The sequence below is a fragment of the Diabrotica virgifera genome, chromosome 2 (genome assembly GCF_917563875.1).
Source record: "Diabrotica virgifera virgifera chromosome 2, PGI_DIABVI_V3a".
Lineage (NCBI taxonomy): Eukaryota > Metazoa > Arthropoda > Insecta > Coleoptera > Chrysomelidae > Diabrotica > Diabrotica virgifera.
In genome coordinates, this window is record NC_065444.1 from 74,654,071 (window position 1) to 74,673,143 (window position 19,073).

The 19,073-nt window shown below is 32.4% G+C and overlaps 3 protein-coding genes across 7 annotated transcripts in view; 1 reads left to right on the forward strand and 2 right to left on the reverse strand.

The window, feature by feature from the left end:
* LOC114329493 (venom carboxylesterase-6) overlaps positions 1 to 3,751 on the reverse strand; it is a 337,686-nt gene extending 333,935 nt beyond the window's left edge. The window contains exon 1 of the mRNA XM_050643792.1: positions 3,744 to 3,751. The gene's annotated coding sequence lies outside the window, so the exon portion shown is untranslated. The remainder of the gene's footprint in view (positions 1 to 3,743) is intronic.
* LOC114342824 (nuclear envelope integral membrane protein 1) overlaps positions 1 to 11,068 on the forward strand; it is a 112,669-nt gene extending 101,601 nt beyond the window's left edge. For all 3 annotated transcript variants that reach the window (XM_050643796.1, XM_028293633.2, XM_028293632.2), the window contains 5 exons: positions 1,065 to 1,231; positions 3,163 to 3,313; positions 3,961 to 4,150; positions 10,614 to 10,775; positions 10,830 to 11,068. In XM_050643796.1, coding sequence (XP_050499753.1) covers positions 1,065 to 1,231; positions 3,163 to 3,313; positions 3,961 to 4,150; positions 10,614 to 10,775; positions 10,830 to 10,962 — 803 coding nt within the window. In that variant the 3' untranslated portion in view covers positions 10,963 to 11,068. The remainder of the gene's footprint in view (positions 1 to 1,064; positions 1,232 to 3,162; positions 3,314 to 3,960; positions 4,151 to 10,613; positions 10,776 to 10,829) is intronic.
* Positions 11,069 to 14,451: 3,383 nt separating this feature from the next.
* Positions 14,452 to 19,073, reverse strand: part of LOC114342823 (venom carboxylesterase-6) — a 75,081-nt gene continuing 70,459 nt past the window's right edge. For all 3 annotated transcript variants that reach the window (XM_028293631.2, XM_028293630.2, XM_028293628.2), the window contains exon 11: positions 14,452 to 14,686. In XM_028293631.2, coding sequence (XP_028149432.2) covers positions 14,500 to 14,686 — 187 coding nt within the window. In that variant the 3' untranslated portion in view covers positions 14,452 to 14,499. The remainder of the gene's footprint in view (positions 14,687 to 19,073) is intronic.

Sequence of the window (19,073 nt, forward strand, 5' to 3'; positions counted from 1 at the left end):
CTTTCTTGTTGTCATTTTTTCCAGCCCATTTATGTAACAACAGGTTTATTGAAGTCTTATACAGGTTCATCTTTGTTCTCTTACTTAGAGTCTTGCTTCTCAGCAGATTCCATGTTTCTTGCCTATTCATTTAATGTTTTTTTGCCTTTCAGAATTCTTTCCTGTCATGTAGAGTTTCTATTGTGTTTTCAACTATGTCTTTCAAGTATCCTTGTTTGTCCAGTTGTGGGTTTGCATCTTACAATATTAATAGCATGTCTTTTTTGGTATTTCGTTGCATGCTTTATTTAGGTTTTCATAGAATTATTAGGTCTTTCCATTTTTAGTCTCAGTGTGGCGATCCTTTTATCTATTGGATTGACCTTTGTTATGCTGTTTATTTTTTTTATTTATCTAAAACCCCACTCTATTCTTGCCTTGTTTGTCATATCCACTGTTGTACATAAATACATATTGTTCTTTTGTGATTTGTCACTTGTATACCTTTTTAACTCTCTTGCTACTTCTTCCCTCTTTCCAGTCCTTAATAATATCTTAATATTCCATATTGCTATTTTTAGTATATTTTTTTGTATTCTTTGTATTTGTTCTATTTTGTTCCCTGATATGTGGACGCTATATTATTTTTTGCTGTTTTTTACTCACTTTCATCATCAAACTTAATCTTGTCCTTATTCTTTGTCAAATTCGTTGCAATTGTCGTGAGTTCTGGCTGGTAATTGTATAGAATATGTGAGGGGCATACAATCAAAACATGTTAAATACAAAGATGCAACTTTTGAGAAAACAGCAAAAAACTGCTGTTGCTTCTGTTTATGCTTTTTTTGTTTTGATTTTAAGCTAATATTTCAGCAACTAAACTGCTGATGATTTTATTTGTTTTGCAAATAAAACTTGTTACCAATATAACAGACAGCCAAGGAAATTTTAACAATGAGTACCTAATTCAATTTTTTATGAAAGTAGATTTGAATTGTTTTGCTTTTAAGCCCCTCGTGTATACTAATCTAAATTAATTTGTAATCTGAAATGATGAATGTGGCAAAATATTTTATATATTTTAGATATTGATTTTTGGAAGATAATATTGCTAGGAATTGGCCTTTTTGTATACCTTTCGGCAGGTACTTTAAGCAAAAACACTTTTTTCCACTATGTAACTGGAATTGCCTTCGGTATATGTGCGTCAGTCCTGGTGTTAATATATATTATAAGCAAAGTAATTCCCAAGGTAAGTGTTGTACTTTGTGATTAATTAAAAGTTAGTGACATTTAGAAAAGTTAGCAATTGTAAGCTTGGCATGAACTCATGGACCAATACTCCATCAGATATTAGGCACAGATTGTATATATAGTCGTTTTTAGACCTATTTTTATTTAAACAAATGCGAAAAAAAATTTGAAGTGTAAAAACATTTAATTTCCTAGCTGAGTGCTTTCGGCTTACAAAGTCATCATCAGAACTATGGCCAAAAACAATAAATTACCACTACCAAAGAAAGATCCTATTTTTTTATATAAAAAAAATTATTGGAAAAATTCCTTCAAGGTTGAAAAACTTGGAGGTGGAGGATGATTTTAAATATGTTAAGTAAAAATTGAAAAAACATCTAGAAACGGCACAATTGGGACGATGTAATAATATTGTTGCTAAACAGGTAAGTGTCATTGTATACCGGGTGTAACAATGATAGTGTGTTTTTTCTTCAAAGTTTGGAACACCCTGTGGAATATTCTAGCGTATATAAAATATTGAAATTAAAACTCAATTGTAGCCTTAGGCTTTCTTAACACAGTGGTGGATCCAGGGGAGGGCGATGCGGCGATGGGGCAATCGGCCCCCTCTCAAATCAAGTTATATATAAAAATTATAAAAACATTCATTTGTTCATTTATTTTTCATATAAATTTAGCCAATCGCCCCCCCTCTCTTGAAGATGCTGGATCCGCCACTGTCTTAACATTTTGCTTTTTGGTTCATTTGCTTATGTGGGATAATAAAAAAGTTGAGTACTTTAAAAACTAGCAACGTTCTTCATCAATACAGGGTGTTTCTAAATAAGTGCGACAAACTTTAAGAGGTAATTCTGCTTGAAAAAATAAGAACCGTTTGCTTTATAAACATATGTTCGCAAATGCTTCGTTTCCGAGATACGGGATGTTGCATTTTTTCTTACAAACTTACTATTTATTTATTGCTCTAAAGCCGGTTGAGATATGCAAATAAAATTTGGTAGGTTTTAAGAGGTAATTATTGCGCATTTTTTGGCATACAATTAAGAATTCACCATTTTGTATGCACGCCAATGGTGAATATAAAATTCTTAATTGTATGCCAAAAAATGGGCAATAACTACCTCTTAAAACCTACTAAATTTCATTTGCACATCTGAACCGGTTTTAGAGCAATAAATAAATCGTCAGTTTGTAAGAAAAAATTCAACATCCCGTATCTCGGAAACGAAGCATTTGCGGAAGAAGATTTGCGGTTTATAAAGCAAACGGTCATTATTTTTTCATGCAGAATTAACTCTTAAAGTTTGTCGCACTTATTTAGAAACACCCTGTATTGATGAAGAACGTTGCTACTTGTTAAAGTACCTAACTTTTTTATTATCCAACATAAGCAAATGAATCAAAAAGCAAAATGTTAAGAAAGCCTAACGCTACAGTTGTGTTTTAATTTCAATATTTTATATACGCTAGAATATTCTACAGTATGTTCCAAACTTTGAGGAAAAAATACACTATCATTGGTACACCTGGTATACAATGACACTTATCTGTTTAGCAACAATATTATTACATCGATAATCTTGAAGAATAAAGTTATAAAATATTAAAAAAAATCACTGAAATCGGACAACAGGTTTAGGAAATACGAGACATAAAAAATGTCCTATTTTCAAGGTGGTACGTTAATTTTAATGCTTAGTGTATTTATTTTAATAATATCTGCATATAACATCATACATTTTATTCCTTAACATACAATTCTTCCTCGAGTACGGGTTTGTTGACATTACTCTTAACAGAAAGCAAAACCATCCATCAGTGGTAAAATAAAAGTGATTATCAGTAAGTCTATTCATTTCTTTAATTTTCCAATACAGATGGACTCGCACAGGCAACATATTCAACATTTATTTTTATTTATTTTAGAAACCTTTTATGTATGGAGTAGTTGGTATGGGCTGGACCCTTGTGATATACTTGTGGAAGTTGTTGTGGGAAAATATTCAAGTTATTTTAACTGACTACAAGTTTTATGTTATGTGGTACATACTGTTTTCTGGATTTATAAGTTTTGTATGTAAGTATATATATTTCTGGTATCTTTGTATGTACATATATGAAATGAGCATGGTATCTTTGTATATAACAAATGCTTGTTTAATGAGTAACGAATGCTCTGAAGGTTTTGTCACACACTTTTCAAGAAGGCACCTTTTTGTAACAACGAAATTGATGACTCCTTAGGAAGTGGCCACAGTGAAGAAGAAAGAGTAAATGTAACAGTATTCGGTAGTTATGAGGAAATAGGAAGATTAGTATCATTATTAAAATAGTTTGTAACAAGGAAAAAATATAGGATCATAGGCAATACAAAATATACCTCAAAAAATATAAAACAGAAGCGAATAAACTTGACCTAAGGATAGAATTATACAAATGGAGGCAGTTAAGTTAAGATAGTATGATATAAACTATTGAAAATTTATTTTTAGCCTAGTAGTTAGTACAACAAAATTTAAAAAATACAATATTTATGGCTTAGATATTTTTAAATGTCATTTTCTCAAAATGAACTATTTTGATGATGAATTTTTGAAACTACCAAGTAAAGCTATTTTCAAAGGGCGTGCAACATTTGCACACAGTTAACCAAAAACATTGAAGAAACATAATCGATTACTTCGATCAAGGAAAAGCCTATATATTAAAATATCTTCATTTTAGTGTGCTACAGATGGGGTCCCGTCGAGAACGAGCGAACAATTAACTTAATAAAATGGGCCCTTCAGTTTGCAGGACTTTGTTCCATTTATAATAGCAGCGATTACTCAGAAGCTGCCATGGCTCAAATAGTTATATTGCTCATTGGCTACCATTTGCCTCAAAAGTGGAAAACGGCTCCCAGAACTTACTGGTAAGTAAAAAAATCAACTACATATTTAGATATGTGTTGACTTTTGCATCAAGTTATTAGATGCTCCTGATGAAACGGAATCTTTTGTGCAAAAAGCGTTCAAACTAAATCATAAAATATTTTTTATATTTCATTATCTAGTCATACCTACTCTATAAAATGTATAAAATTTTTGAAAAGAAACGATCTTGAGTTTAAAATAAATTATTTAATATTGAATCATACTTAAACGTTACACAACACTTCAAAATTGATTGAGAAGTGTCCGTTTTAAAATTATGATTGTATCAACCTGTGATATATCAGTACGGGATCCGAATATAGGTCGACCTGCACTCATCTGCTTTCCGGATGAAACATTTTTTTATTAAATTTCATACATAGACAAATATTTCTAGCATGGGTTGCCTATCAAAATCGTGTCATAGCTACCCTTAAGGGGGGCCGCAGGGGTTGAAATCAATATTTCAAGCACATTTTTTTGAAAATATGGTAGAATTATTTTATTTTTAAATTAAATAGGCATATTTAGTACAATTCATAGATTATTCAAGAAAAAATTCAAGGAAAAATATTGAAAAATAAGCCAATGGTGGCAAATTTTTAAAGACACTCAAAAAACAATGAATTTTGCGGTGGACATCAGAACTCATCATTGGATCATAGTAAACAAAAAATTCAAAAAGACTCGAGGTAAGGCTGTCGAGTTTTTTAGTTTTATCGAATTTTGACTTTTTGATATCACTCAGAAGTCAAAACAACGAATTTGTTTTGCAAAAAATCAAATTATTTATTATTGTTAAACAAAAATTAAGCATAAAACAAAAAATATGCCCACAACGTTACCTTAAGGAATGTCTAAATAAAATAAAAATATACAAAATTGCAGGTGGGTCGGTCAAGTAGTTTTTAAGTTACAATGTTACAGCCTTTGAAAAAATCAGTTTTGAGGAAAACTCGTTTATTAGCTTTTATTTTCAATTTCTTTTTTGTCTGTCAAATCTTAAAGTGATGCACCCCGGAATATGTTTTTGAATCGCGGAGTAATTTACAAAAGAAAATGAGAACATATGTTGACGGTTTCTCACAACGCTCAAGCGCGCTGGCGCGAACTTGCTGCAAAGCGACTCGAAGGTAGGGAGGTAGAGGGTGTTGAATATCCCAACCTTCGACTCGCTTGTTGAACAACGGTCAACAGCTGTTCTCATTTTCTTTTGTAAATTACTCCGCGATTCAAAAACATATTCCGGTGTGCATCACTTTCAGATTTTACAGACAAAAAAGAAATTGAAAATAAAAGTTGACAATACTTTAAACGCGTTCTCCTCAAAACTGTTTTTTTCAAAGGTTGTAGACATTGTAACTTAAAAACTACTTGACCGACCCACCTGGAATCTGGTATATAAGTATTTATTTTATTTAGACATTCCTTGAGGTAACGCTGTCGACATATTTTTTGTTTTATGCTTAATTTTTGTTTAACAATAATAAATATGTTCATTGTCACCTTTTCTTGCAAAACCACCAAAATTCGTTGTTTTGACTTCTGAGTGATATCAAAAAGTCAAAAGTCGATAAAACTAAAAAACTCGACAGCGTTACGTCGAAAAACTCATAAGCTAATAAATTTTTTTTGAATTCTTTGTTTACATGATCCAATGATGAGTTCTGATGTCCACCGCAAAATTCATTGTTTTTTGGGGTGTCTTTAAAAATTTGCCATCGTTGGCTTATTTTTCAATATTTTTCCTTGAATTTTTTCTTGAATAATCTATGAATTGTACTGAATATACCTATTTAATTTAAAAATATAATAATTTACCATACAGTGGAACCTCGATAACTCGGATTAATCGGGACCGCGGCCGATCCGGGTTATCGAAAATCCGGGTTAGCCGGAGAGCATTGTAAAAATTAATAAAATACGGTATACTTATAGATAAAGTCCGTTATATTTAAAATAACATGAAATATATATGCACAGTACACATCTAACTAACTTACCTATTATAGTTGTATATTGTATAGAGTATAGCATATACAGTATAGATAGAGTATTGTTCATTTCTAGGTAAAAAAAAACTCAGTCAGTTTCGGTTACGTGTCAATTTCGTCTGCCACCGGAGCGATGTTATGTTATTTAAGAAGATGACATTGATGATATATTCATTGTTTAAAGTTTAAAAGACCATTGTTCTAAAAATAATTTTTTAAAAGACAGTTGAAAATAAATAAAGGAATAAAAGGTGCCTGTTGTTTGCGATAGCCCGATAATGGATAATGATCGTCGCTCTGCCGCCGCTACCGCCGTGTGCCATGAGTCATTTTTACCGTATAGTTCAAATTACGAATACCCATTATCTCAATTATATTATGGTCTCAAGCCAAGTTTTATCAATGAAACTCGATATTTTTAAGACATTCCAGAAGCGGCTACAGATAAAATGTTTTAACATAATACATACATTTTTATTGTTGAAATGTTTGTCTGATGAAAATCGGTCCGGGTTAGCCGGACCTCCGGGTTATCGGGGGCCGACTTATCGAGGTTCCACTGTACTTTCAAAAAAAATGTGCTTGAAATATCGATTTCAACCCCTACGGGCCACAGTGGTGAATTTTGCCGAAAACCTGGCCAAAATACAAAAATTTAAGTTTATATATTCCGAGAAATTTTGTATGAATCTTGCTCTGTAGGTTCTTGAGAATCATAAACGGCCGTTGAGGGTAGAACAATACAAGCATATCACATATTTATTTAGGATTCCTTTAAAGACAATCGTAATAAAAGTCCGTTTGATGTTTAACAGTTTTAATTAATAAAATAGATGACTAAATTATTGATACCATTAAATTGACGAAATGTAAAAGTGTGTAATTGCGACCAAAATCTTACGTGTTCTTATTCTTACAAAAATGAAATGTATTTATAGATAATTTTCGTCTAATCAATATAATACCCGTCTTAATTCGTCTTTTCTAAGTATTATTCCTAAGAACGCGTCTGGTCGTCGCTGTGATGTTATATCGACTGAATGTATTCGTTCTCTTTCCCTACGCTAAAACAAACCGTCTTAGGCTAATCTCCCTTTTCCTGTGAAACAACCCAATTAAAATTGGTTCAAAGCATATACCGACATCTTCCAATAACCCAAAACTACAAAAATTAAAAGTAGTCCGCTACCGTCGCCGTAATCCCCAATTCGTTCTGCACATCTGTGCCAACGTCCATAATGTAAGACCCTTATCCCGTTCTCGTACTAATAATTAAGAAAAATGATATACAGGGGAATTTAAAATATAAGGTAAAGTATTTACAATCCTACATTTATATTAGTGTAAAGTTGGGATTGAACGAACGCGGACCGAATAAAAGTGTGTTATACAATTGAGGCATTGTTAGGTTTTCGTTTAAAACTATAGACGTGTATCATTTTGTTATTTTATAGTGGATGCTATTTCTGGAGGTAAGTGGGTTATTTTAATATACTTTTTAGATTTTTTCCTAAAATAAACTCTATTTACAACATATTTACAAAATAATGGGAAGAATTTTCAATCGTTTACTGTTTACCAAGTTTTAAAATGGGAAAAATAAAAAAGTCAGCTTTGGTCAGCCAAGATGCTTAATTAATAGTTCAACATGTATATAAATACTCCTCAAAAAATTATCTGTAACAAGTTGCAAACTGAGTGGAATTTTTAATTTAAAAAAATGTAACATGCTGGAGAATTTCTGCATTGAGAGACTTTAACGTTATGGTCAGTTAATAGAGTAAGAACAAAATATGACGCAGCTGATCCAGTAAATTTAAAGTTTTCTTTACACAAAAACCGGCGTTTTTTGATTTTTTTTGCTTTCTTCTTTTTTTTTAATCTTTAAGTCCTTTTACCTTTATGTATAGGTCTATCTTTTTGCTTCCTTATTTTTATATTTTTTAATATTTTTGGTTGTGTGAGTCCAAAAATTTTGCCTTTTTTAAAAATAAAATGCATAAACGATACTTTATATTAAGAAGCCAAAATAGGTAAGTCAACTCTTAATACATCTAAATTGTTTTGTAAATGGATACCATTAATTATAATTATTACCTACCAATTTGTGGCTTCTTAACACAAAGTTTCGTTAATGCATTTCATTTTTAAAAAATTCAAAATTTTTAGCTCGCACGACCAAAATTATTAAAAAATATAAAAATAAGGAAGCAAAGACATAGGATTATACATAACAGTAAAAGGACTTAAAAGTTAAGAAAAAGAAGAAGTTTGCAACTTTTTGCAGATGATTTTTTGAGGAATTTTTATATACATATTGAACTATTTATTAAGCAAAAACTTTTTGATGACCAAAGCAGACTTTTTTATTTTTCCCTTTTTAAAACTTATAAAACTTAAAACGATTAAAAATTCTTGCCATTATTTTGCAAATATGTGGTAAATAAAGTCTATTTTACGAAAAAATCAGTCTAAAAAGTATATTAAAATACTCCACTTGCCTCCAGAAATAGCATCCACTATAAACTAACAAAATAATACACGTCTATAGTTTTAAATGAAAACTGAACAATGCCTCAATAATTGTATAACACACTTTTTTTATTCGGTCCGCTGTCGTTCAATCACAACTTTACACTAATTTAAACATATGATCTCATAGGCGCCCATACCCATGGGCACGGCCACGGCCACCCCTAGCTTTTCTGGTGCTTTAAACTATATATTGTTATTCACAGTAGATATACAAAATGTAATGTGCAACATATTCACGTCTGCCCCTCCCCTAAAATTTTTTTATATGGGCGCCCATGCATGATCTGCTTGTATTGTTTTACCTTTAACGCCCGTTTATGATTCTCAATTACCTACAGAGCAAAGTTCATATAAAATTTCTCGGAGTATACCTATAAACTTAAATTTTTTCCTTTTTGACCAGGTTTCCGGCGAAATTCACCACTGTGCGGCCCTCACTTAGGATAAGTCCATTAATATTACATTATATTAATACGTCGCTAAAGAGTTCTTAAAACAGTTGTTTTTTTTTATATAAATGTAGACTAACAATCTACAAATTAAAGGAATAACGCAGAAATCGCAAAAAATCGCCGATATAACTTAATGGACCGTGATAGTGTGACGTCAAAACGTCAAAAAGGTTTCCAAACAAATCAAACGTTTGACGTCTGTCAATTGATTATTCACGTGATTTGTGTAATCATTTTTAATTTTATTTTGTTTTAACAATCATCTGCACATTTTTTCTAAAGACACAATCCTTGTTAGTCATATCAATCATATTGCATTTTAATTTTATAAATGTCCTACACAAAATCAAGGATTTACACACTACGTAGTACATACTGCGTTTCTTCAGGTTCTTAACCAGTCCCATTTGGAAATAAGGTGGGAAATATACTACTGAGCATTGATTACAATAACGGGTACCCAACACACTACCATTTTGTAAAAATAAACATCCTACAAGCAATATATTCCAATTATAAAAACGAAAACAAACACGACGTGTGAATTTTTGACAGATTTTTGCTTTGTTTGGAAACCTTTCCAGAGTAGCCAACTACGACTATCACGGTCCATTAACCTGTGAATTTTAAATGCCAATAGTGTCAAAATTTTCATAAATGTCAATCGTGTCAAAATGTAATAAAATAATGGAGTAAACTTGTCTGCGGTTGGACCAATTACAAACAAGCATTACGGCGCGGTAAATTTGAATTACTCCTCCTAGTTTAAAATCAAGGTTTAGAAGATTTGTTTTTTGAGCCCTTATTGAAACATTTTTTTTTATTTTCTTCGATAATAACATGCTGTAGTTTCATTTTCCATTAGGCATGTAAACTGTCTACCACTTCCACTTTTTTAACCTGTCTCCGCGATTAACTGCATCTATAACCTTTAAAAGGCCAATATTTTTTGTTTAGGAAAAGAAAGTTTCCACTAAAATTGAAACTACATTTTACTGCCGGGTTCAATTTTATTGACGTGTCTTTATTTAAATACATCTAATGTTTCAAGATATTGTAAATTTTCTGACAAACAATATTCTCCTAGTAAATTAACTCTATAATATTTTAAACCTGCCTATTTATTATATAGGAAAAGAAAATTTCCACCAAAAGTGAAACTATGAACAACTACTTCCATTTTATTAACCTCTCTTTAACCACCTGCAGATAATTTGTCAAAAGTTTGTAAACTGTCTGTAAACAATGTCTGTAAGCAAGGTTTGTCTAGTATGTTAACTCTTTAAAATGCCCCTATTTATTGTTTAGGAAAAGAAAATTTCCACCAAAAGTGAAACTATGAACACTCACTTCCCTTTTATCCCATGTCGCTTTGGCTCACTATTATAATTTGTCAATATATTGCCAATTTTGGCACAGAAAAAAAATTCTGTAGTAAATAAATTCCGTAGACTTAAAATGTTCATTTATGTATTGTGTAGGAAAAGAAAATTTCCACCAAAAAAGAAACTACTCACAAATGATGAATACTATCACCAAGGAGTGGTGGAAACAGAGAAAGCATTGAAATCGTTGAGGGACTATTGTTCAAGCCCAGACTGCAATCAATGGAAGACAGTTTTAAAGCTAAAAGATGTGAAGAGGTGAGCATTTTACATGAATTTGAAGAATGTACCAAAATATCTAAATATTTCTAGGTTTGCTTCATTCGTTGAGGGTGATTCTCATTTAAGTGATGATGAAGTTTTAGAATATGACTCCTTTGTCCAGGAGATGACTGACGATGAAGAACGGGAGGATATGACTGAAGAAGAAGATGAAGATTATTAAGAATCTGTATGTAAGCTGTATTAAGTATGAGTGATATTAACACAAATCTGAAGAATGTGTAATAAAGTTCTGAATGTTTTTTAATTAATAAATTATTTTTTCTACATTTCTTAGTTTCTTTTTTTGTATAGACGAGTTTATAAGAGAGAAATAAGTGAAACATATCCCTGATAGTAATCAAATGGGCAAAATTTTTGCTGAAAGACTTCGATCGACGGCCTTTTGGTACATAGAATCAATAAAGTATAATTCTCTCTCTGGGCAAAAATTAATGATTTAAAAAATGTGTCTAGTATTACATGGAACCGTGATAAAGTACATACATACCAGTAGAGGAAAGTAACCAAATATGGAATCGTGCCCTAATATGGAGTTCCTTGATTTCTCCGAAAATATAAATTGGAAGCGCACTACAAGACCGTCCTCTATTTCAGTCGCTCTCTTTATTATCGTATTCACACCTCTGTGTCAGATGCGCGAACGATACGTGTCTGACAGGCGCGTTTTGTTTTATCGTCTCGCAGAAAATTTCAAATGTAAATATATTCAACGAGTATTATTGGTTATTATGCATGAATACATACTTGTTATGCTATTGCCTATATCGATAGTACCTTTATTTTGATATTTTATGACCTGTAATTAAAACATTACGACTTGAAAAAATGTTAATACTAGTTTGAACTAATGTACAAATCTAAATATGGACAGTCGTTGGTGCCTAATTATGGAATAGGGGATTAATGCCGATTTCACCAACGATACCTAAACAGTTGCCTTATTAAGTAATTCTTATCGATAGGAACTTCTTAAGTCAATACTTAGGAACAATGGCATTTCACAACTAAAAAAACTGCTTATCTAGGAAATGCTTTCCTAGGTATCACCTAGGGTACGTTTGAACTATTTTTGATAAATAAAAAGAAGAATAAGATGACATTTTCTTACTTTTTCGATTATTTGTCATTATTGTTTGTTTGCCAATTTGGTTTTATTCAGTTTTGTACTGTTATAGTTATTTTATTTAGTAGTTAGTTCTTTGTGCATTAAGTTTGTATATAATAAATATAGTCTTGTATGTTATTTGTATATGCACAGTGAAATGGAGGAAAAGAAAAGAGTTGTAAATTTCACATATGACGAAAAATTGAAGTTAGTTGAATTGCCATTATTGAAATAATTTTAAAATATATAATATGCTGAAAATTGCTTTTTATTATTAATTTTTTAATGACACACTTTTAGTTATATCATGAATGGGTTTTTGAAACACAACACTAGTTTGTTAGGTAGTAGGTAGACTACATAATTTTGTCAACAGACCTGTAAAAAACTTCAAAGGATTTTCTATATTTTCCAACACATATTATATTAATAATATAAAAGAAAATACAAAATTACAACTAATAATATACCTAATATTACAGAATAACAGAAAAATTAAGGTAAGAAGCCAATTATTGACAAACGTCACAAGTACATTAATCAAAATTGTAAAAATATAACCCGAGTGTCAACGATAATACCTAAAGTTTAGGGAGATAGAAATCCGTATCCTAACTTAAGGTAATGCTTAAGCGGTTTAGGCAATTCTTATCGTATGGTGAAATCCGTTTTAGAGTTAGGAAGTACCTAAACCCACTTAGGTAATTCTTAAATATTTAGGTATCGTTGGTGAAATCGGGCATAAGTGTAAGTGGGCAGGACCACCGCAAGGGTTACTGGCGCCTGTGTGCAAAACCGGATTTTGGCACCCCTTAAGGCATTTTGGTTCATGTTTATCTATTTATTTTTCTGACGGTAGGCAGGTGCTTGAAATAAAGCAAAACACTGAACTTTAGAAGTCATGATAAATTTTAATGCGTTTTCTCCGAAAAGTCCTTCATTTTTTGGTTATTTCACGTTGAAATATTCGATTTGAAATTTGACGAATAAGAACGTATTTTTTATGAGTTCCAATTGTGCTTTTACTAGGTCTAAAGACATCATGTACGTACACACAATTTTTTTTGTTTTTTATAAGCTACATTTTTGATAAAATATATTTTTTTCGATAAACTACTTAGTTTTTGAGTTATTTGCGAAAACCCGCCTAAAAACGTGTTTTTTTGTTGAAAAATAAGCATTTTCACCCGAAAATAACTGAAAAATATTGATTTAGTTAGAAAACTCTATAGAACAAAAGTTGCATAGAATTAGTCAGTTTATCCATTTCCGGACTTATTTTAAACCTATATTTTTCACCCCGGAGAAGGGATAACTTTAACCCCCCAAGCAAAAGCAACCAAGGGCACAAGTTCAACTTTGAAGGGGAGAGTAAATAGAACCTTAATCCAAATATTCAAGCAATTCAGTGGTTACTCTGAAAATTACGCAGTATCGCCGCATTTCACGTTCATTTTCTGGGCTATAGGTACAATAGAAAAATAGGTTGTAGTAGCGATATTTTCCGAAACTTGCTGTTGCAAATTCATTACATAATTACATCGCTAAAATTTATACCATCAAAAATTTTTTGTGCAATTGCTAATATTGCTATAGTCCAGGCAATCTTTCTTGAAGCATTCTCCTTAAATGACTTTTAATAATATTTTTAACTCTGAAAAAGATCGCTTGCCAAAAGCTACTGACACAGGCAATGTCAAAAGAATTTTAAGTGAAATGAGTACATTTTAAAGTATGGAGATTCTAAAATAATTAAGGGATCAGTATCATCAGGTAATGAAAATAACTTTAACGCTTTAATTTCATTAAACAAATCATTGGAGTCTATATCCTTATTATCCTGATCTGTCAGTCGTTCTTCAAGAACAAAACATAAAATACTGCTGTCACTTAATTTAAATAAGTTTCTTGTTTATTTACACCTAATCCTATTTAATTTCTCAAATTTTGTTTTAAAATTAATTTTTGTTTTTTTTTTTGCAAATTTTTGTCAATTTTTTGTCCTGGGTTTTGGAGCCCCTAAAGGATAGCGCCCGTGTGCATTGCACACTTTGCACATATGGTAACGGGGGCCCTGTAAGTGGGCTCATTATGATTGTGCTGTTCCAGAGTTTCATACATGGATCTGTGATGTCTGCAAGTGAATTAAGCTACTTCTATCATTTTTCACAATTTTCTTATTTAAATTTATTTGATCTCAGATGTTTATATGAATAAAAAAATAATATAAACTGTATTGGCAAAACAATTTATAATTTAATTAAGTATTCTACTATTATAAAATAAACATTCACAAAATTTATATTATTTTATTATTTTTGAGGAAATGCAACAAATCTTTTAGAAATTGAAACAATAGTGGAAACCTAGAGGATATACAAACATTCAGATAGAACGGATTAAGTAGGAAATGGTAGAGAGAAGTCACGCACTTGATAGAGAATTTAAAAATATGCAGAAGTTAAAACATTGCTTTTCGACATTTTGGAGCGAAAATGACAGCCTTTTATTTAGTAGTGGTAAATAGAAAATCAAATAAAAAACTTTACTTTAATGATCTTTTTAATTGTCTGTAGGTACTATGGTACGCTTTTAAAATGTATCGTACGGTTTTACCGCATACTTTTCATACACCTTTACCCAGCCTTCATATACGTCTCTCTTCAAATCTTTTTTTATTGTCAAAGTTTCGTTTATATCCAAATAATGGAAGTCATTTGGTGTTACCTTCGGCCAGGATGTTATCCCTAACAGTTCGGTGTTGTTAGCGACAGGATCTCTACAAGAAAAAAATATGTAAATTATTATTAATGAAGTCTGTAAGCAATAATGATCATGAAGTGAGAACAACACCAACATAAACGCCCAAATTACAATAAGCGATAGGTACACCGTTAGCAAGAGTGGAGCAACTTTGCTATTTGGGCTGCAATATTAAGGATACTTGGGATCATAGCTATGAGATAAAAACTCGTATTGAAAAAGCCAGAAGCTCTTTTAACGATATTATGAAAATTTTCTGCAACTTGTCTTTCAGTATCAATATACGCATAAGAATTCTTAGATGTTACGCCTTTAGTGTCCTCTACGTAGTAGAAAGCTTACGAGTTTTGCAGGTGCTACCGACGTATAAGGATCTAATATATAAAAAAGATTAAGTTTTCAATCTAATGGCACATAAAACAACATAACGTTACTCTACATCCCACCAGACTGAAAACAATGGGAACCTTCTCTGGTTACACCTACGAGGCTTCTACAATTTGCAAGTCATAACGGATGCTGAGACTAAGAAAGCTGAGGGAATTTTACAATTTATAATTCACGTCCCATCTGCTCAGCGCGGTAAAGTTAAAAACGAGAATGGTTCCCTTCGTACTCCAATCAGAGTAAACATATAGATCAAAAATGAATAACCATTTTCAATTTCGTTGTAAAACGAAAATACAGCCGCATCATATTCTAGTCCAATCAGAGAGTGCAGCAAGCACCCCTACCGGTTTCGAAACTTATTAGTCTCTTAACAGGAGTTGCTCTCTCCGATCCAACCAAAACAACCCCGGCGTGCAGTCACGGATTGCAACTAACGAAATGGCATAGATGCCCTAGCGGCAACTGCTAGAAAAAGACAAAGTTTTCAATCTAATGGCATATAAAACAACATAATGGTACTCTACATCACACCAGACTGAAAACAATGGGAACCTTCCCTGGTTACACCTCCGAGGCTTCTACAATTTGCAAGCCATAACGGATGCTGAGACTAAGAAAGATGAGGGAATTTTAAAATTTATAATTCAGGTCCCATCTGCTCAGCGCGTTAAAGTTCAAACGAGAATGGTTCCCTTCGTACTCCAATCAGAGTAAACATATAAATCAAAAATAAATAACCATTTTCAATTTCGTTGCAAAACGAAAATACAGCCGCATCATATTCTAGTCCAATTAGAGAGTGCAGCAAGCACCTCTACCGGTTTCGAAACTTATTAGTCTCTCATCAGGAGGCACATGTTGCTCTCTCCGATCGAACCAAAACAACCCCGGCGTGCAGTCACGAATTCTTCTTCTTCTTCCACTTTATAAGCAATGCTGCTTGTTCATTGGCGGATTGATACCTCTATGGAAGGTTGTCACTCCATCTTTTGCGCGGTCGGCCGGTACTTCTTCTGCCGATTGGTGATTTATCTCGTGCTATTTTGACCACACGTGTCTCCCCCATTCTGGTTATGTGGTTGTTCCATTATTTTTTTCTATTTAGTGTCCATTCGTTTATACAGTGTACGTTACATTGTCTTCTAATATCTTCGCTCCTCTTTCGATTTTTCAGTGTATTTCCTGTAATTCTTCTCAGTACTCTCATCTCTGCCGTTCCCAGTAGTCTATCCGCCTGCAGTTTTGTTTGGTGCGATCGAGTAGCTCACAGAACTGTTGCCGGTCCCAAGCCCTGATAAAGGAGGAGGGGGTCTACAGCCAGGTTAGCACCCTACTGATAGATGTTAAAACCATAGCTCATAGAAACAGGATTATGCCTCGGAACAGTCACTGATTGCAACGAACAAAATGGCATAGATGCCCTAGCGGCAATTGCTAGAAAAATACTGTTTTCAATCTAATGGCATATAAAACAACATAATGTTATTCTACATATCCCACCAGACTGAAAACAATGGGAACCTTCTCTGGTTACACCTCCGAGGCTTCTACAATTTGCAAGCCATAACGGATGGTGAGAATAAGAAACCTCATATTTTAACAAAGAAGATATCGAGGAGAATCCAAAAATGTAAAAATATATAGGGTGTCCTATTAAAGAAAAACGAATTTATAAGCAACTTGCATTGATCTAATATATATACACCACACAACTAACAACTATTCTTCAGAGACTAACACGAAGAACAGACCTAGAAATTATTAACGCCGTAAAGAACAGAAAATTGGCTTACTTCGACCACATTATATTACCGACCGACTTCTACAGTTGATTCTACAAGGCAAGAAAGGCCCTGGACGTAGACGTATATCCTGGCTGGCCAATCTTAGGAAATGGACTTGTCTAATGTGAACTGATCTATTTCGAGCTGATGTGAATAGAATATGTGGTCGCCAACATCTCTAGAAGATAGGCACCTTTAGAAGAAGTGACGTCTGGCCAAATGTTAAGACCATTTACTACACACACCGGCAAAATTAGCCGAACACGTTAAAAATGGGACATGTTTGATGTCTCGTATTTCATAAACCATTGGTCCGATTTGAGTGATTCTTTTAGTATGTTATAGCCTTATTATTTAAGAATATCGGTGTAATAATATTGTTTCTAGACAGGTAAATGTCATTTTATACCGGGTGTAACAAGCATACTGTGTTTTTTTCTTAAAGTTCTGAACACCCTGTGGAATATTCCAGCATATATAAAATATTAAAACTAAAACTCGATTGTAGAATTATGCTTTCTTAACATTTTCTTTTTTAATTCATTTGCTTATGTTGGAAAATAAAAAAGTTATGTGCTTTAACAACTAACCATGTTTTTTATCAATAAATCCTCATAGTAGGGGAGAAAAGTATGCTAAATTTGCAATTACTCGAGCGTTCTTGGGACCTGCAGTGGATTGTGAAGAGTGGGTGCTACAACCAAAAAAAGTTAAGTTAAGTTTTCCATAAAGTGTGGGATTCTCCATTTTTCAATTTAATTTTCCATTTCCACCAATCGTTTTTTCCGATTATAGCGCCATTTATCCATAATAGGAAAAATGTTGCGAATAAAAGTTGCTTATTTTTACGTCAAGGATCCAAATCTGCAATAAAAATTGGGGCTCCTATTTAATATTTTAATGTAACCCCCACCCCACCTCCGCGGGGGGTCATGTTTGGTGCCATTCGGTAGATTTTTGAAAAATATTGAATATGTGTATTTTGCAGTTTTACGATCTGATGTTCATTTCGCAAAATATCGCAGGGTTCTTATTTATAATTTTTAATTTACCCCCACCCCTCTCCGTGGGGTGTCACGAGCCCCCACGGAGGTGGGGTGGGGGATTTAATTTAAAATCTTAAATAGGAGCCCCCAATTTTTATTGCAGATTTGGATTCTTTACGTAAAAATAAGCAACTTTTATTCGACATATTTTTTCGAATTATGGATAGATAGCGCTATAATCGGAGACAAATGATTGTTTCAAATGGAAAATTAAATTAAAAAATGAAAAGTCCCCCACTTTATGGAAAACTTAACTTAACCTTTTTCTGATTTTAGCACATACTCTTCACAATCCAATAGGTCCCCATAACGCTCGAATAACTGCAAATTTAGTATACTTTCCTCCCCTACTATGAGGATTTATTGATGAAAAACATGGATAGTTGTTAACGCACATAACTTTTTTATTATCTCACATAAGTAAATGAATCGAAAAGGAAAATGTTAAGCAAGCCTAAGTCTACAATCGAGTATTAATTCTAATATTTTACATATGCTAGAGGGCGTTCCAAACTTTAAGAAAAAAACACAGTATTATTACAACGATATTCTTAAATAATAAGGCTATAACATACTAAAAGAATCACTCAAATCAGACTACTGGTTTATGAAATACGAGACATCAAACATGTCCCATTTTTAACGTGTTCGGCTAATTTTGCCGGTGTGTGTATATTAAAATGAAAGATAAACATATTAAAAATAATTTGAAAAATGTGCAGCATCGAAAGAATTCTTGGCTTATTTAAAATGGATGAAACACCCTGTATTTTAGTATTGTAACGAAATGGTATTTTATGGTACTTTCATATTTCTTAAGCATCCCTATACCTAAACTGCTTTAATTTGTGAGTTATTCGTGATTATTTAAGCCAAATATTAATTGCAACAAAAATTAGCTGAAATTTTATTAGGTGGCCGTGAAAATATCCAAGGTACATTCCATGTCAAATCACTCAGGCAAAAAATTTTGGATCTCCGATTTGTCTGAAAATTGGTATATACCTTCTGCGGGACGTAAAAATAAGACATTTAAGGTCAAAAAATCTTCTTCTTCTTTTTTTCTCAAAATGTTATTTTATGCGATTTTACAGTGATTTGGTGTTTATTTAAACAAATATGCATTTTCTGTTGTAAAGTATCAATGAAAAACATAATATTTTAATATAAAGGACTCAAAAAT